At 36.1% G+C, this 17214-nt stretch overlaps 1 protein-coding gene across 1 annotated transcript in view; it reads right to left on the bottom strand.

The window, feature by feature from the left end:
• LOC145671109 (uncharacterized) overlaps positions 1-17214 on the bottom strand; it is a 233464-nt gene that overhangs the window by 72904 nt on the left and 143346 nt on the right. Inside the window, exon 4 of the mRNA XM_081739892.1 lies at positions 10245-10458. Within this exon, the coding sequence (XP_081596018.1) occupies positions 10245-10458 (214 nt within the window). The remainder of the gene's footprint in view (positions 1-10244; positions 10459-17214) is intronic.

Consider the following 17214-nt stretch of genomic DNA (forward strand, 5'->3'; position numbering starts at 1 on the left):
GCGTACCCCAGGATATGGATTCGATATATTTTATTACACAGAATCCAAATTTCGAAACCCTAGGTTGACTGACTGTGTCAATTTTATTTTATGGGCGGAAAACATGTGTAATCCCCACAAAATATTAACACGGCCAATCGTCCTGGGTTACTGAAATTTGGATTTTGTGTAGCAAACTATATCGAAATATATCGAATCCATACCATGGGGTCCGCTGAACAGAACTTTTTTTATTTTTTATTTTTGCATAGCTGTATTACGTGTATCTTATCCAAAATCGCTCAAGTTTTTTGCTCATAAAAAGGGATTGACACGGTCATTCGTACTGGGGTTTCGAAATTTGGATTCTCTGTAACAAAATACATCGAATCCATACCCTGGGGGTATGCTGCACAGAACTTTTGATTTCTTGTATGGCTGTATTACGTATATCCTCCCTATCTAAAATCGCTGAAGTTTTTCGCCCATTAAAAAAAAAGAAAAGAGACACGATCGATCGTACTGGGGTTTCGAAATTTGGATTCTCTGTAACAAAATATATGGAATAGTACCCTGGGATCCGTTGCACAGAACTTTTATTCTTTTGTGTGTGGCTGTGTTATTTTTTTTTAAATCTATTTATTTGGATATAATTAAATTGAAATGACAGTTCATAAGTTGGAGTATTAAATCATAACAATAGTTTTAAACTCTCAAATTCCCAGCACAGTTCAACCCGATAGCGCAAGTATCAACAAATATTAGTATGGCTGTTTATTATTCGAAGTAAGCGTGACGCACACACACATAGGCGTTTTCCACATTTCTTAGGTTTCATGGTTGTACTCAAGCTTTCGACCTGGAGTACACTATAAGGTTTAAAACTTGTTACGTTAGAGCTCCAATCGTTTACATTTACTTTTTTTAGTGTGTGTATAAATTTGTCCAACCAACTATAGTTACCGCGAGGACTCGTGAAGCCTGGGGTCTACACTGATAATAGAACTGCTTTCCCTCACGTATGATGCATTGGAAAAATTCGGTACGATTCGTGGCACTCCTTCCGAACGCACACTTCAGAAAAAGTGAAACAGCAGAAGTGGCACCAACAACGTTGTCAAACTTAAGAGGACATGGTAACGAGCGAAAGAAAGCAGCACTTAAAAAACTATAACACAAACAACAATTTTCTCCAAATAAAGGATAACAACAACAATAGAAAATAATAATAACAAGAAAAAGAAACTTACTTGGAATTCGATGTTCCCCGTATAGCCTGACACTTGCAAAATTTCTTAGGTGGTATTGATTGACGACCGGGACACACCCTCGCGTTCTATCGGGTGGTGAAACTGATAAATCTAGTTCAAGCTTCACGACTCATCGTGATCACTATAATTTACGTTTACACAAATACCAATGGTCAAAACTGAATATGAGTACGGTCCTTGTCTTAATAATAAACACAGCAAAGCACGTTCATATTCAGTAACATCACTATTCATTTTGAAATAATAAAATTGAAATAATACAGTTTTAAGTTGCAATTAAATCGTCACAATACATTATCGTATAGATATACACAGATACTAAGGATCTAATTTCAATATGGTCAAAGCTCTTAACCTATTTTGAAACACGACGGTTATTCGTAAAGTAACCTCCGATTGGTTAAAAAGAATTAAACTACGAAAGTAAACTAAAAGAATTTATTATATACATCTGAAAACAACTACTTTGTTCTGTTTTTCAACGTAGTTTCCATAAACATACAAGCATTTATCATATCTCTGTACTAGCTTAGAAATTCCATCAGCATAAAAATCTCCCGCCCGTGCCTTAAGCCAGCTTGTGACCGCATCTTTCAATTTTGGGCATCGAACGCGCATAGTTCTTCCTGTAGTTAACCTCTGTATCACTACATCATATAACACAGTCCTAAAAATTTGTGGAAATTCATCTGAAAGCTCCGTCTATTTTCACTAATTCTTTCATCAATTTTCTGAATGAGTTCATCAGTGATTACTGATGGCCTGCCATTTCTCTCTTCATCATGAATGTTTGTTCATACATGACACAAAGTTCCCGATGAATAACTGCTGCGGAATATTGTTTTACCGTAAGAAAACGTATAATATCTCGAACCTCGCACTTGGCGGGGTTTTCTATTGCAGCACACATTTTGAGGCGCTACAAAAGTGGAACTAGTGATCAGACAACTTTCACTCTACCACAACTGAATGCAGACTGATCTACCGCTAACGCCTGTGCCGCCTCGCTGCCTCCACTACTTCACGCACAGTGACCAATTGGAGGTTACTTTCCGAACGCGCCTCGTAATTAAATTGAAACCATGCAGTTTCTAAGTTGCAATTAAATTATCCCAATAGTTTTAAATCGGCAAACGTCTGCATCTATTTTCGTCAGCTAGCGACATCTATTAGAGTGGTGAGGTGATGGTGATGATTTTGAGTTTTAACGCCCCGTTCAGCAGCAAGGCTATATGAGACGTGGACCTACTGATTAAGGAGGAATCCGAACCATATAAGCTCCCGCCGGGAATCGAACCCGGGTCTCCCACGCCAAAGGCGCGTATGCTAACCGCTTAGCCACGAAGGAGCTCCTATTAGCGTGGCGCACTGACGTATTCATCTTTTATAAATTGGATGTAAAGTCCTTTCTCATGATAAAATCACAAGTCGCACATTAGATTACATAGAAACATACATTACAACGAACAATTGAGCCTATTCACGTAATGATTCACTTTTGATGTATTAGACGTTGAAGAGTATTTTATTACTGAATACTGTAAGGAAAAAAGACACTGAGAAAGCCAATACATAAACAGTGAATAATATATATATATATATATATATATATATATATATATATATATATATATATATATATATATATATATATATATATATATATATATATATATATACAGTATATCGCTTTATGGTTCATATGTCCCAACCTTCCAACTAACATTGATTAATCACTGTTTGTGTATGACAGGGGAATCGACATATCGCCATGTTAATTTGTCACTGGAGTTAATTTCCTGCTCATCCGTCATCCCTCAATGTTGAGGCGGGACAAATGATCACTTTTGTTCTCTTGTTTCAGCTTTCTCTTTGTGTGTCAGTGGGTACAAAAAAATGAGAGGAGTAAATGATTTGTAAACACTAGTTCCCACCGCAATCAGTAGCCTAGTAATGCACCAGAGTGAATCATGTTATAAAAGAAAAAAAGTTACATGACAACCACAGGCAATTATAAGTAAATTTGTACAGTTTCATATTTGATTTTGATTCACGAGTTTGTTGTTTCGAAGAACAGCTGTGTGTCATTATTATAGCAGATTATATTAATTTCTGAATATGATTCTGCAGTAGTGGCGATTAGCGATTAAAAAATGCCCTATAAAGAAGAAATCTATGAAATTCTATTTATATTATAAAGTAAATAATATTCGATATACAAACTGGATGCTTTAGGTAAGTATATTATGTATGTATATTTTAGATGTACTTTAAGTTATTACCTACTTCTCACTTTCTAACTAACTGAGTACTTGCTGATATTTGTCCAATTCCAAAGAAATAACATTGATATAATAACTTGTAGACCTATAGCAGTGTTTCTTTCAGAAACAATGTTTCGGGCGGCACTGCTGGTACTATTCTATTTATTATTATACTTTAGGTGTATTGTTTTGGTCTCCTCCTGGGGGGCACTCTCAGAGGTCCGTGGGGGGCAGTTCCTTCCCAAAAAAAAAAACATGTCTGGAAGAAACACTAATAACAATCTCTGAATCCGCTAAAATTTTTGACGTATTTTTCGGATAAAAATATATTCACGCGTTTATCCAGTTACTACACAAAAACAGCATGGTTTTCTATCTAGAAAATCAATAGTAGCCTAACTACTCTTGCCGACTTCCCTCACTCACTAGTAACAGTAATTGATATAGAATATCAACGAGATACACTTGATACAGACTTTAGTAAAGCTTTTGATGTCCTAAATACATATGCTCCTTAGGAAACTCGTAATATTTCATTTTTCACATACCCCTCTTAATTGTTTTCGTCATCTCTCTGTGAATGCAGAAATCGCGTACGCTGCAGAAATGTCCTAACTTCTGAATTCAGGTTTTCACAGGGGTCAAATTAAGGTCTCTTGCTATTTTTGTTATGCATATTAATGATTTACCTGACGTAACAGACCCAAAAGCTGCTATATACAGATGATTTAAAAAATTAACGCGTCAGAAGTTGGGACAGGGACTACATTAGTATGCAAATTAAGATTAACTCATCAGTGCATGCGATCCGAAAAATCGGATGCCGTGTTTATTACTTTTGAGTTCATTATAACCACACACCCAGGGCCGGATTCAGGATTGTCTGCACCAATAACTACCAAAATAACCAATCACACTGAAACTCTTCAAAGTGACATGTGCCAATATTCTTTACCCCTGACAACGGTGATGCATAGAACGGAGGGGGAGTATTTTAAAGAGGGTCGCAAGTGTTACGCAGCAAAAAACGTTCTCTCCTCCTGGCATCTGTTTTCTTTCCTACTTGCTAAATGTTATATTGTTTTGCTTGGCGAATCCTTTTCCTTCAATCTTTAGAAAATCGACTTAAACTATTGCTTTTGCAAAGCTCTGCTTTCTTTTAAGCCCCAAACGAAACATGATGGCAGAAAGGTTCGGAAAGTGTTGCTATTTCCACTGCAAGCTTCTCATTTTAGATAGTGTATATTTATAACGAAGGGGGAATTTGCACGTGCACCTTTGCACCCCCTCCTAAATCGAGCCCTGCACACACCTATAACGTTTCGTAACGAATATTGTCGCATGCTGTTATAACAGTTCTGAGAGGTTGTTATTGTTCTCGAAAACAGACAATTGTAAGTTTACAGGGCAAATACTTCAAAGGATATCCTTGTTATTGAAAGGATAATAGCGTTTCAATTGCATGATCGGTAAAGAAATGTCAGATTGTTGCCAACAACTACGACTGTTAACCAAAGTAACAAAATATTATTCTTGTATGAAGAATACATGTATTTTATTACAAAAATACTGGAAATATATATATTATCCAAGTGTTCTATGTACTTATGATCCGATTTTTCAGATGCACCTACTACCCACTACAATCAAAATTTCAGGTAAAATCCGTTACAGATTTTTGAAGTGTTGTAAATCTAGCCCAAAATAGAAAACTGAACACACGCACAAAAAAATCTAGGAAAGTTCATGCACTAATGGGTTAATATACTTTTTTAATTGGTGCAAAATAAATTAACGTAAAATACTCAGAAGTACAGTGTAATGTCTTATACAAGAGGGAGAAATTACTTTGGGTACCATATAAATAGAAGTGTAGAGTTGACCTATAACATCTTGGTATGTCAATAGGATCAAATTCTCGTTCAATACTCATCTGAATCTGATTATAAATTAGACTAATACAAATTTCAGGTTTGTAATGAGACTTGGAAGTCAATTAAAGAACACAAATATGCTTAAAATTCCATATAAGTTATTCCATATATGTGTGACCAAATTAGAATACGTGCCAACAACTTGAAATGCTAGTGCACAAAAATATGTACAACTAGTGAACTACAGTACATTCAATCAAATTTCTACGCTCTTTTTTTAATATACAAGGCTACAGTACTATAACTACCGGTATATGAAAAACTTGCTACACTTCTAGCAAATTACTAGTAGTATGCGCGTAAAAACTGCCATAATAGCAAAATAGAACCTGTCAATTATTAGACTTCCAAACTCTGCTATGAATAAGTATCGGAAGTCTTTAGAATGACTAGAATGTTCTATGACCGTCCGTCCGTCTGTCTGTTTGTCGACAGGTATCAGAACAAAAACGGTAAGAGACTAAGAAACGAAAACGAAAAACTTTCCGGAAAAACGGAAGACGGAAAATTTTCCGAGAAATCGGAAGACGGAAAGTTTTCCGGAAAAAAGGAAAACGGAAAATGTGATTTCCGGAAACCGGAAAAATCTTTTTCCGGAAATGGCCATCCCTAGTCTGAAGGTGTATTAGGGGCTGTAATCCAGCAAAGATTTTCGACACAATACGGGAACAGTGCCTTGCCGCAACGGAGTGTCGATAAATAAACGAATACACAATAAAAGAAACGAAGACAGAGGTCAGCATGAACAAGGTAAGAAAAGGTTTAGCTATATTGCGGATAACTTTTGATTTAACCTCGTACAATAAAATAAAATACTGCTAAGATTTGTTAAATAGAGAAACTAATATATTTAATTGATAAACAAATCGGAATTTTGTTAATTACTTCGATAATTTCTTCATATATGCATGAAATAATGTCATATTTAACTTGTATTACAAATTTAGGACATCAGTGAGTAAATTTATAAGGTAATGCATTGAGCTCCTTTCCAACAATAATAATTATGTATCTTAGTGACCATTTACTGCGTAAAATCTCATTATAATCAAGGATCGGAAATCAGACTATGATGTTTGATTTTCCTCTATGGCTATCTATTCTAAACAATATCAACTTAAGTTTCCCAATTGCCAATGTTTCTGTTTCTTCTAGACTAGTCATTCACAATTGAATGCTCTGTGACGTCACAGTTTGTTTCTCGTCTTCTCAATGAGAGAGGAAGGAGCTGATAAAAGGAAGCGCTGAAAGGCAAATAAAAACATTGATAGTATAGTAGATACAGTATTTGCCAGGCACAAATACTCATCGATCCATGACCGCATGCACTGATAATACTTATTCTCCTTCATTATGCCCTCCCCTCCTTTCACCATTGTATTTATTTCTGCTTTTCTCAGGTTGTAAAACCATACTCCTATGTGTAAATACTAGTAGCTGCTCTGGACTTTGCTTTTTCAACATTTGTTTTCATAGATATTGTCCTTTCTTCAAGAGAGAAGTCCATATGAACCATCTATTCAAATTAAGTTCGAAGAACTCTTACTTTAGATCTATGTTTTGTCGCACAAATTTTGGAAGAATTCTTGATTACTTTACCTTATATAACATACGAGACATTCAGTTGTATGTGATATTTTTATTCATTTAAATATGTGAATATCCTGATAACCTGGTGTCTCACGATATATTTGAGTGATGACTTTTTTTTAAAATTTTATTTCCTGTAGCACGAATGAACGAACTTTTGCCTATTCATGGTTAAAATTACGTTTGTTCCATTGAAATACTGAAACGGTCACGCACAAACCACTTTGTAATGTTATGTAGGCGATTTTAACATTTTACATAATTGTATTAACAATGTTTATTTCTAGCTTGTGCCGACCGCATTATTATTATTATTATTATTATTATTATTATTATTATTATTATTATTATTATTATTATTATTATTATTATTATTATTATTTAATAGTAGTAGTAGTAGTATTGATTACAAGCTGACCCTTACTGGTATCAATCTGGCGACGAAGGGAGTTTAAAAGGTACCAAAAGTAGAGGCTAAATGGAAATGGGAAGATGAAGCAAAGCTCAGCGCCACTTGATTGTTCCGCAAGTTGCACGGACTCATCCGACAACAGCGCAGACAGTCCTTGGGAGGATGAGAATGCAGCATTAACAAGGAAGCATAACACAATAGGCATTGTAAGACGACTTGTTACAAGCTCAAATCTGTCATCCCACGGAGCAGCAAAGGTGTCTAATGAGGGCATTGGAACTCCAACCCTATGTTAGTCAGCAATCCACAAGACTATCCACACAGAAAGTGCTCCGATGAAGAAGCATTTGGTGAGCACGCTTCATCTGGAGAAATGGAGCATACACTTTGACGGCAAACGCATTGATGGCTTTGAATATCTGGCCGCGATCCTCAAGAATGAAGCAAAATAAATTAAGTGACTGCGGTCAAATTGAAAGACGGAAAAGCTCAAACAATCGCAGAAGGACTCCAGGATGTGTTAGAGTAGTTCAACTTGCGGGGATCTATTGTTATGATTGTTGCAGACACAGCAAAAGTGAATACCGGCAAGAAGACATGTGATGTTGTTCGACTGCAGCAGATGTTCGAAGAGAAAAGTAATCCCAAACCCAAGTTCATCAGTTGCCATCACCATGTGCTGGATCGCCTCCTTTACATTATCATGGACAATGAACAATATGGGTGTACTAAATCACCAAACATCGAGTACTTCTTTGTACAGGATTTGATGAGCAATTATGATAAATTGAAGGCAGCCTTCAGCAACGGTAAAACTGAGATTAAGGAAACAGGTGGCTGGAGGGACAACATGAAGTTTCTCTGCCACACCTCTCTCGTGTCTTCCATCACTTCACTGAGAGGAATGAGATCCCCTTCGTGAAGTTTCAACAGATCCCAAACATTAGGAATGCACACTGGAACTCTTGGGCTTTTGTAGCTTTTCTTGCGTTTATTCTGATGCCTAAAACCCGGAACAGGCTGCGTTAAATCTGTTCATTCATTTCCTACTTATGGGCTAACCATTGGATCTAAAGTCAATTGTTCCAAGCTAAAAATTTTGAGAAGCTATCTGGAGCTCTCAGTGACTACCCAACAGATCTCAAATGCTTGAAAACCCACTGGAAAACAGATTAATCTCCAATTAACATTGCTTGTAGCAACTCGTGCTGTGAGCGTGTGATCAAAGTTATGTAAGACTTGTACGACTCATGCCGCAACAAGGAGAACTTCCCACTGAGATTCATCCTGTCCGATAACAGTGAGTAATTGACTTCCATGTATGTTCGATGACCCTGTATAATGTTATATGTGTGTGATTCTAAACCTTGTGTTCAATTTGGTACCTGCCTATAGTGACTTCAAAAAATGGGCAAGCAGCCAGTTAAATAAAATTTTTAAAATAATTTTGTGCATGAATATTTTTATTATCATGCCACCTTGAAAGTGAGATTTTATCTAATCTTGAATGAAAGTTCATCAAATTATGATACAGGGAAACGAGGTCGTATAAAAGTCATCACCCTAATACACACACACACATATTATATATGCTATACAATTCCGTAATTTATATTTTCTTGCTTGATGGCAGTAAGATTAGTTTTGCTCATTATTATTATTTTCTACCGTCAAGAGTGACCCAAGAAATTGTACAAGAAGAGGTTTTTACTCTTTAGATATACCATAAATTCTATTACAAAGTTTAGATAGGGATGGCAACACTGTTTGTTAAGGTAAACCAGCAATATTTAAGCAAACAACAACTAGTATTATTATATGTTTGACTGTGGTAGTGAAAAGGCGAATTGCACTGCAAGTAGAATGGAGCAGGGTGTATAAGAGAACCATATGGCTCACACTGCACAAAGTTGACAAATCACCATCGGACATTTTCAAAGCCCTGAAAAAGCTGAAGACCAATAGGATGTTCGTGCATCGGACCATAAACCAATACAGTGAAACATGCACGTTTGGGGACCAACCCAAGAAAGGTAGACATCTCAGCATGAGGAGCAATAAGCTTGTGAAAGCTATGGCGGCGCGAATTCGAGGAAATCCTGTGAGGAAAAGTCGCGAGCTGAACGTGTAGAAAATGTCGATCGCGCGGGTACTTAAAAGTGATTTATGACTCATCATCTGCGAAGTACTTGTGACTTCGCCACTGCACATCTGAAGATCCAACAGGAGAAAAAGTAAAACGATTTCCTTCAGATAACGCAAATAGTGGCCACAGAATAATCCAATTATCATAGACGTGAAAATCTTCATAATTGAAGAGCCAATCTTACAATCGTCAAAACTACCGTATTTATGCTTCAACATCTCAGGAAGATCATGGAAACTTGCCACGTTCTTAAACAAACGTTGAATCATCTTGTACGCTTTGTTTGACTCTTTCCAAATGAATTAATGATTTTATTAGATTTGATCTAATTTATGGTATTCTTTCTATGAGTCACACGAACTAGATTCATACCCGAATATCTATTTTAAGTTCTTTATTGAAAACAAACATTCGCAACAGTCCCTTCATAGCTCCTTGTTCACAAGATACTTTATATCAAAGGTGCAAAGATAGCTGTACAAAAATACTCGAAGATAACTACCTCAGCAAAACGAAAACGGGACATTTAAAGTTATATCCTTACATTTAATGAGAATGTTTTTGATATTTGTTGCAAGTTCTTTTTGCATGTTCCCAATGGAATACGAATGCTAAGCATTTCAAAGTCAAGCTAACGAAAACACTCACCTCGCTATAAGGCGGTGGAGCGTGAAACGAACCACATCGGCTGTAATGAGGTGGAGGATAACAGGAACCTGAATCAGGCTCTGAACCAAGATCTTCGTCCGACGTTGTTGAGTGGCTTCTGCAACAAGGCCAGTGCTCGGGCAGCAAAGAGTGGCGTCGTCTCCAGAAGCCGCATCCGCCGAAGCATGATACGAGGAAAAAGATGAGCACAAACCTTTTGTAGAGAAAGAACAGAAAAGTAAACTTCAGTGTTGGACAAATACAATTTGAATAAATAACATCTCATCACTAACAATGATTATGTTATGAATGTTGAATGTGGTGTTATTAATAATGTAATTCCATATCATTACATATTGATAACATGCTTTTAACGATTTTTTTAATGTTCACATTTGATAAAATTAGAAAATCATGAATAATATGTGAGTAACAGTTAGGAATATGTGTGTAACTGATAAATGCATATGGGTGACCACTAGAAGAATACAACAATAGATACTATTTGCTAGTTAGCAGTGTATTTTTTACATACACAGTATATAAATAAACATCTATTACAGCAGAAAAGAAACAGTCAGTTCCTACTAGCAACGGACGACATACTTTTTAGCGATATAAGACTACAAGGGTAAGTCAAAAATTATTACAATTTTGACATTACTCTTCTTACATTGTTCAAACTGACCTGTCCTCGTTTATTTTATTGTTATGCTGTTGTGGTCATGCTATGAAAGTTTGATCCTAATTCCTCCATTTGTCTTCCTTTTGCTGCAAATAGATCATGGCCGTTCCATTAGAAGTTTGCACCAATGAGTTACAACGAGCAGTAATCCGATTTTGTGGTCGTAAGATGTATCAGTGGCCGTGATCCATCAAAGACTTGTTCGCAATACGGGAACAGAGTCTTACCACAACAGAGAGTCTACGAATGGATTGAAAAATTCGAAAATGGTCACACAAGTGTTACGCATGAGGAAGGAACTGGACGACAATTTATGGCTACAAATGATGACAACTTTGAGGGTGCACGTGACATGATTCTATTAGACAGACGAATGACTCTTGATGAACTGACAATTCATCTGGAAATTAGGCATGGTTACTGATAGATCTTCCGACCACAAAACCCGGATTACTGTTCGTTGTTCCTCATTGGTGCAAACTTTTAATGGAACGGCCATGATCTATCTGCAGCAAAAGGAAGACAAATGGAGGGATTGGGATTAAACTTTCATAGCATGACCACAACAGCATAACAACAAAATAAACGAGAAGAAACGTCAGTATGAACAATGTAAGAAGGATTATGTCAAAATTGCGATAATTTTTTACTTATTCTCGTAGAGTACGTTAATTACCTCGAGAACTGCTGATCAGAGTATATTCCCAATACGTCATTTTAATCAGCTCGGCGTGGTCCAGCAATTCATATATGTATGTCCGAATATATGTTTGTTCAACAGAAATTACAAAGTTAACAGTTAATAATAATTTTGTACTTTACCTTATTAAACATACCATGTACTGTGTTGCTAGTATCATAATGAAGAGTTTAACGAGAGTTTATTTCAGCATCAGCTTCACCTTTGTAGATGACGTAGCTCCCGTACAGCACAATTTTTTTTTTAAAAAAAGAAGTTTGGCATACCAAACCTCCTTTATATATCTCCTATATCAGTATGTCCATTCATCTGCCCGTCCGTTCAACAAAAATCTATTCAAGAATTTGCTTCGTAGACCACCATCAATTTTGGTCACGAAGTAAAGAAACAACAGTTAGAAATCGAGTTGGTTGATGGAGGTGATTTTCAAAATCGGAAATCGCAGAAATCAATCATTTCCGGTTTTAATCACTATAGAACAAAAACGATAGGCCTAATAGACAGTGAGAAAGTAACTTCTACACTTGATTAAGCGTCCTACAAATATACTCTTCTCTATCAATTAACTCTCTACCAAGACCGGAAGTGACAGAAATCTACTACAACTTCCGGTGTCAATATTGTTCTACATAGAGCAATAAATATGAGAGACAGCGAGAAGTGTTTTAAAAAACCAATTTAGCGTTCTTAGCATAGGTACCATCTTCTTTCTTAAGTCTCTATTCAAACCGGAAGTGGAATAAAGCATCCACTCGAGGTTTTAACGTTGATCGCCTTAGAATAAAAACGGTAATAGACAGGGAAGTGGTTTTCTTCAACCAATTAAGTGTTTCAGGAATATATTTTTACATTACTGGACGATAGTCATGTTTGAAGGAAAAGGCACAAATAAAGCTGCCTTGTGCCCTGGAATTAAGTTTGAGTTCTCCTTGACCGACCATAAACATGAGAAATTATATTACTAAAAGATTAATCAAATACACTGAGAAAGGTTCGAACAGTGAGTTAAATGTGTTTCTCAGGGTAGACAAAAGATTTTAACGTAAGAATTAGATATTTAATCACAAAACACAATTTTATAAACGTGCTAGCAAAGAGGAAGGGTAAAAAAATGTTAATCGATTGAAGAAATTAACATCAGATGTTGCTCCAGTCCGTCTAGTCAAAAGCACAGTACCTTGGTTAAGTTAGTCTCCGTGTTAGATAGAATCTCCATGTTGTTTATGTCGTCTCCTCGGTGTATCTTCCATGATTTTTCTTTCGCAACCAGCAACAAGACAGCCATGACGGGTGGTTTTGTAAACTAAGGTAAGTAACCTGTCATATTCCTCCTACAGAATCTAGCTGACCGAATATGGTTGTAGACGATGGGTGGTGGAAAAGACCTCCTACAACAAAACACCACAATGATGTAAGAGTGATGTCTTTGGTGATGGAAGTTGTCTTCTCCTGGGTCAAACGATGAACTTCCAAGCTGATGCTTAAATCCTCAGTTTTGGGCGTTTATGACTTCCAAGAATTCCTGTCCTCACTAGGAAAGTGGCTTTTCTCTTTAATACTAGCAAATACACTAATGACGTTTTCAAAATTGAGATCTCCCTTAAATTCCTATCTGGTAAACACCCTCTTTTCATCCACATACCATACTGCATTGACGAGTTTTTTTTTTTTTTTTTTTTTTTTTTTTTTTTTTAGTGTGCCGGGATTCTGTCTCACGCGTAAATATAGGCCTACTTGAGAGAAGGGCAAAACTCCACCGTTGATGGAGAAAATCCAACGATGATATATATATACGGTGAAGCTTTTGAAGGGAAATTTGGGAATCAGTGTTTCCGTCCAATTGCCTTACATAATCTTAACTTTCCCAAATTTCCTTCAATAATCTCCTGAAACAAGGAGATGAGTTGTCGCCATTATTATTCAACTTTGTTCTGGTGTATGCTATAAAGATAGCAACCAAGCCCTGGAGTTGGATGGTATTCACCAGGTTATGGCGTATGCTGATGGTTTAAATTTAATAGGGTATAATAGGAGAACAATAGAAAGAAATGTAGAGGTCTTATAAAACGCTTGCAAGGACATGGGTTTAGAAGTAAATACAGGAAAAACTAAAAACACGGAAGTTCGTCATGATCCTAATACGGCAAATTATGGATACGTTAAAATATCAAATAATAGTTTTGATAAAGTGGATACTTTCAAATATCTAGGATCATTATTAACAAACCAAAACCATATTCACTCAGAAATTAAATGTCGAGTTAAATCAGAGAATTCGTATTATTATTCAGTTCAAAATCTCTTGTCGTCGTGAATTCTGTCAAGGAATTTGAGTTGAGTTGATTTTGAGTTTAACGTCCCATTCAACAGCGAGGCTATATGAGACGTGGACCTACTGATTAACGTGAAATCCGAACCCCATGAGCTCCCGCCGGGAATCGAACCCGGGTCGAGGAATTTGAAGCTTAAAATATATAAAAACAATAGTCATGTCTGTTGTCCTGCATGGTTGCGAAAAATGGTCGCTTACTCTGAGGGAAGAATGTAGACTGAAAGTATTTGAGAACAAGGTCATGAGAAGAATATTCGGGCTCAGTAGGAAAGGGAATGGCGGAATGGCGGAAACTTCATAACGAGGAACTACATTATTTAAACGGTTTACCAAACATTGGTAGGGTAATCAAATCTAGGAGGTTCTGGTGGGCAGCTCATGTAGCCAAGATGGAAGAAAGTAGAAACGCTTTCAAAGTCTAACTGGAATGCCAATCGGAAAACGACCATTAGGAAGATCTAGGCGCAAATGGAAGGACAATATTAAGATGGATCTCGCAGAAATAGTAATACAAAGTAGAAACTGGACCCAGTTGGCTAAGGACAGAAGTCAGTGGAGAGCTTTTGTGAACTCGGCATTGAACCTTCTGGTTCCATGGGCCACAGAGTTATATTCCCCGCCATCTGAATTGGCGTGTGGCATCAGCCAATAAGTTCACAGTGCCCTGTTGCTAAATTCTCATGGAGGAATCTAATAATTCATAATTAATTTTGTTCGTATTTGTGGACAATTATGAATAATTAGATTCCTCCCTGAAGGTTTAGTAACAGCGCACTGCGAGCTTGTTGTCTCAGGCCATACGCCAATTCGGATGACGCGGAGTATAGTTAGTTAATTTCCCTTTCAAAAAGATTATTATCACATGTTGTATATCGTTGGAAAGGCTAATCCCTCTCTTTTCAAATGTGTTACGCCTCACCAATGTAGGATAACTACAGCGTGAGTAATAAGCAACATAATGTGGAAAATGATTCACATACTGTACCTCTCGAACAGTTGAGAATAGGAGCTATGTTCATATGATTTTCTTTTCTTTTTGCTTGTAATCGTCCATGCTACCAGTTTCCGAAGTATTACCCTTTCTCCTGAAATACACTTTGCGAAATTCTACGTTATGTAATTTCCTCCACATCGCATTTACTTCTTTTAATTAATTTCCCCCCTAGAAACAGTGTTTGAATGAACTTCAAGCTCAGCTTTGCTGTATAAAAGTTAGTAGGCAACTTTCACATCCACACAATGCAAAAATTAGAATTAAGCTTTTATAATTGTTTACATTATATTTATTAGGATTATTTAGTGATACTTGTAAGATTATTTTGTTAGTACGTCCGCCTGTTCGTCCGTTACTCCACACGATAAGTCTTGAAAGGGTGCTACTTTTCTAATTCTGTTTTAATAGATGACTAGACTAATTATCTTGTAGAATTCGTTAATGGAGTCAATTCGTTAACGTCTTAACAGGTAATGGTGACTTTAACGGTAGTTATCTATATACGATACATGTAACTAAAATTTCAAATTTTGTTTTCTGCAATAGATAGCTAAAGCGATTATTCTGGCTGAATTTGTTAGTGGAGTCAGTTTGTTAACGTCTTAAGAGACCACAGTAGCTATCCCTATCCCATACAGGTATATTTCGCGTGATCCTCTTTATTGTCTTTACCAACCGAGTTTATTCATGTATTCTTCCCAACTGTTTTTCGTTCTGATTGATGACATACACTTTCTCACTGATTTCGTTCGGATTAATAACATGCACTTTTTCACCGATTTCCCCCTGATTAATAACAAGCACTTTGTCATTGATTTCGTTCGGATTAATAACATGCACTTTCTTCACTGATTTCCTTCTTATTAATTAATAACACAGTTTCTCATTGATTTCGTTCTGATTAATAACATGTACTTTCTTCACTGGTTTCGTTCTGATTAATAACTTGCACTCCCTCACTGATTTCTTCCTCATTGATTACTACTATGTCCTATATCATTTATTACATTATGCATTTTTTCATGTTAAATTCCAAGCAATAAGGATGTCCATGGACACTACTCGTCACAAATAATTTGCAAAATTATATAAATGGGAACAGCACAGGATAATATTGAGACAGATTGCATGCAATTATTGCACAGCGTATAAAGGCATTATGTTGATTAGAGATGAACATGCTTTTTTATCTTAAATTGTCTTATTTGGACTTCCATGGAACTACTCAACACAAATAGTTTGCAAAATTAGGTAGATCAGGAATCGAACAGAAAAATATTGGAATATATTGTATGTAGTGATATAATACTATATAAAGAGCTTTAAGTATTTAAAGTTTGGATTCTTTAATAGTAAAATAGTGTTTTAACCCTTAAAAACCGGTGGTATCTGCATGTAATACATATGTAATTACCGTTATAATTTTAATTATAATGCACTTAACATTTTAGCGGCGATTATGAGTCTTTCTTTAGAGACGCCCTAAAAACCGTTCAAGCCTATGATTAGGTATCAAATGACGTATTTAAAAAATTAAACGCAAATGCGGGTTATAAATCATGCCTATTTTCTCCGTCCAGATGTTGTTTAAAAAGTACATCTTTCCTCAACGGAACGATCGATTCTGTGTTTATATCCCACACCCATTTCGAAAGAGCTAACTATGGCATAATGCAACAATTTTGAATTATTGCCATGGATGCTTATAGAGACAAGTAATATTATCATCATGCCGGAATATTCGTTGATTTGTTCGAGAGAAACGCTGCGTGTAAATACTACTGTAGTATCATGTTTACAGTAGTAGAAAATAAGTTAAATTGTATTACTTTTTGTCCGCGAGTTGTGTTACATTGATGTAATGTAGATCCCATGAAAATGTCGAAACTACCGTTGTATTCTAAATTTTCATGGAACAAATCCAGATTACCCTGTACATTGCTGGAATATATTCTATGCTAAGACTGCATAATGTAAGACAGTCTTTAGAGTATCAAGCAGTTTTCCTTTTTTTTCCATTTTAAATTGTTGAAAAATGAATAGTATACACTATATAAAATTTTGGACAAGTCTAGTTAAAAGTATAATAATATAAGCTATTTACGCTTTTAAGAGCTTTAAATTTTGCGTTTTAACTCATAGAATAATCTGAAATGAAGATACCTCAATAAGTAATACGACAATATCATAGCATGAATAAGAACAAATCTGCTATGTGGATTGCAATAGTCAATGCCAGAAAGTATATAAACGTCCAGA

The sequence above is a fragment of the Thermobia domestica genome, chromosome 15 (assembly GCF_964235325.1).
Source record: "Thermobia domestica chromosome 15, izTheDome1.hap1.1, whole genome shotgun sequence".
In the NCBI taxonomy this organism is placed as follows: Eukaryota; Metazoa; Arthropoda; class Insecta; order Zygentoma; family Lepismatidae; genus Thermobia; species Thermobia domestica.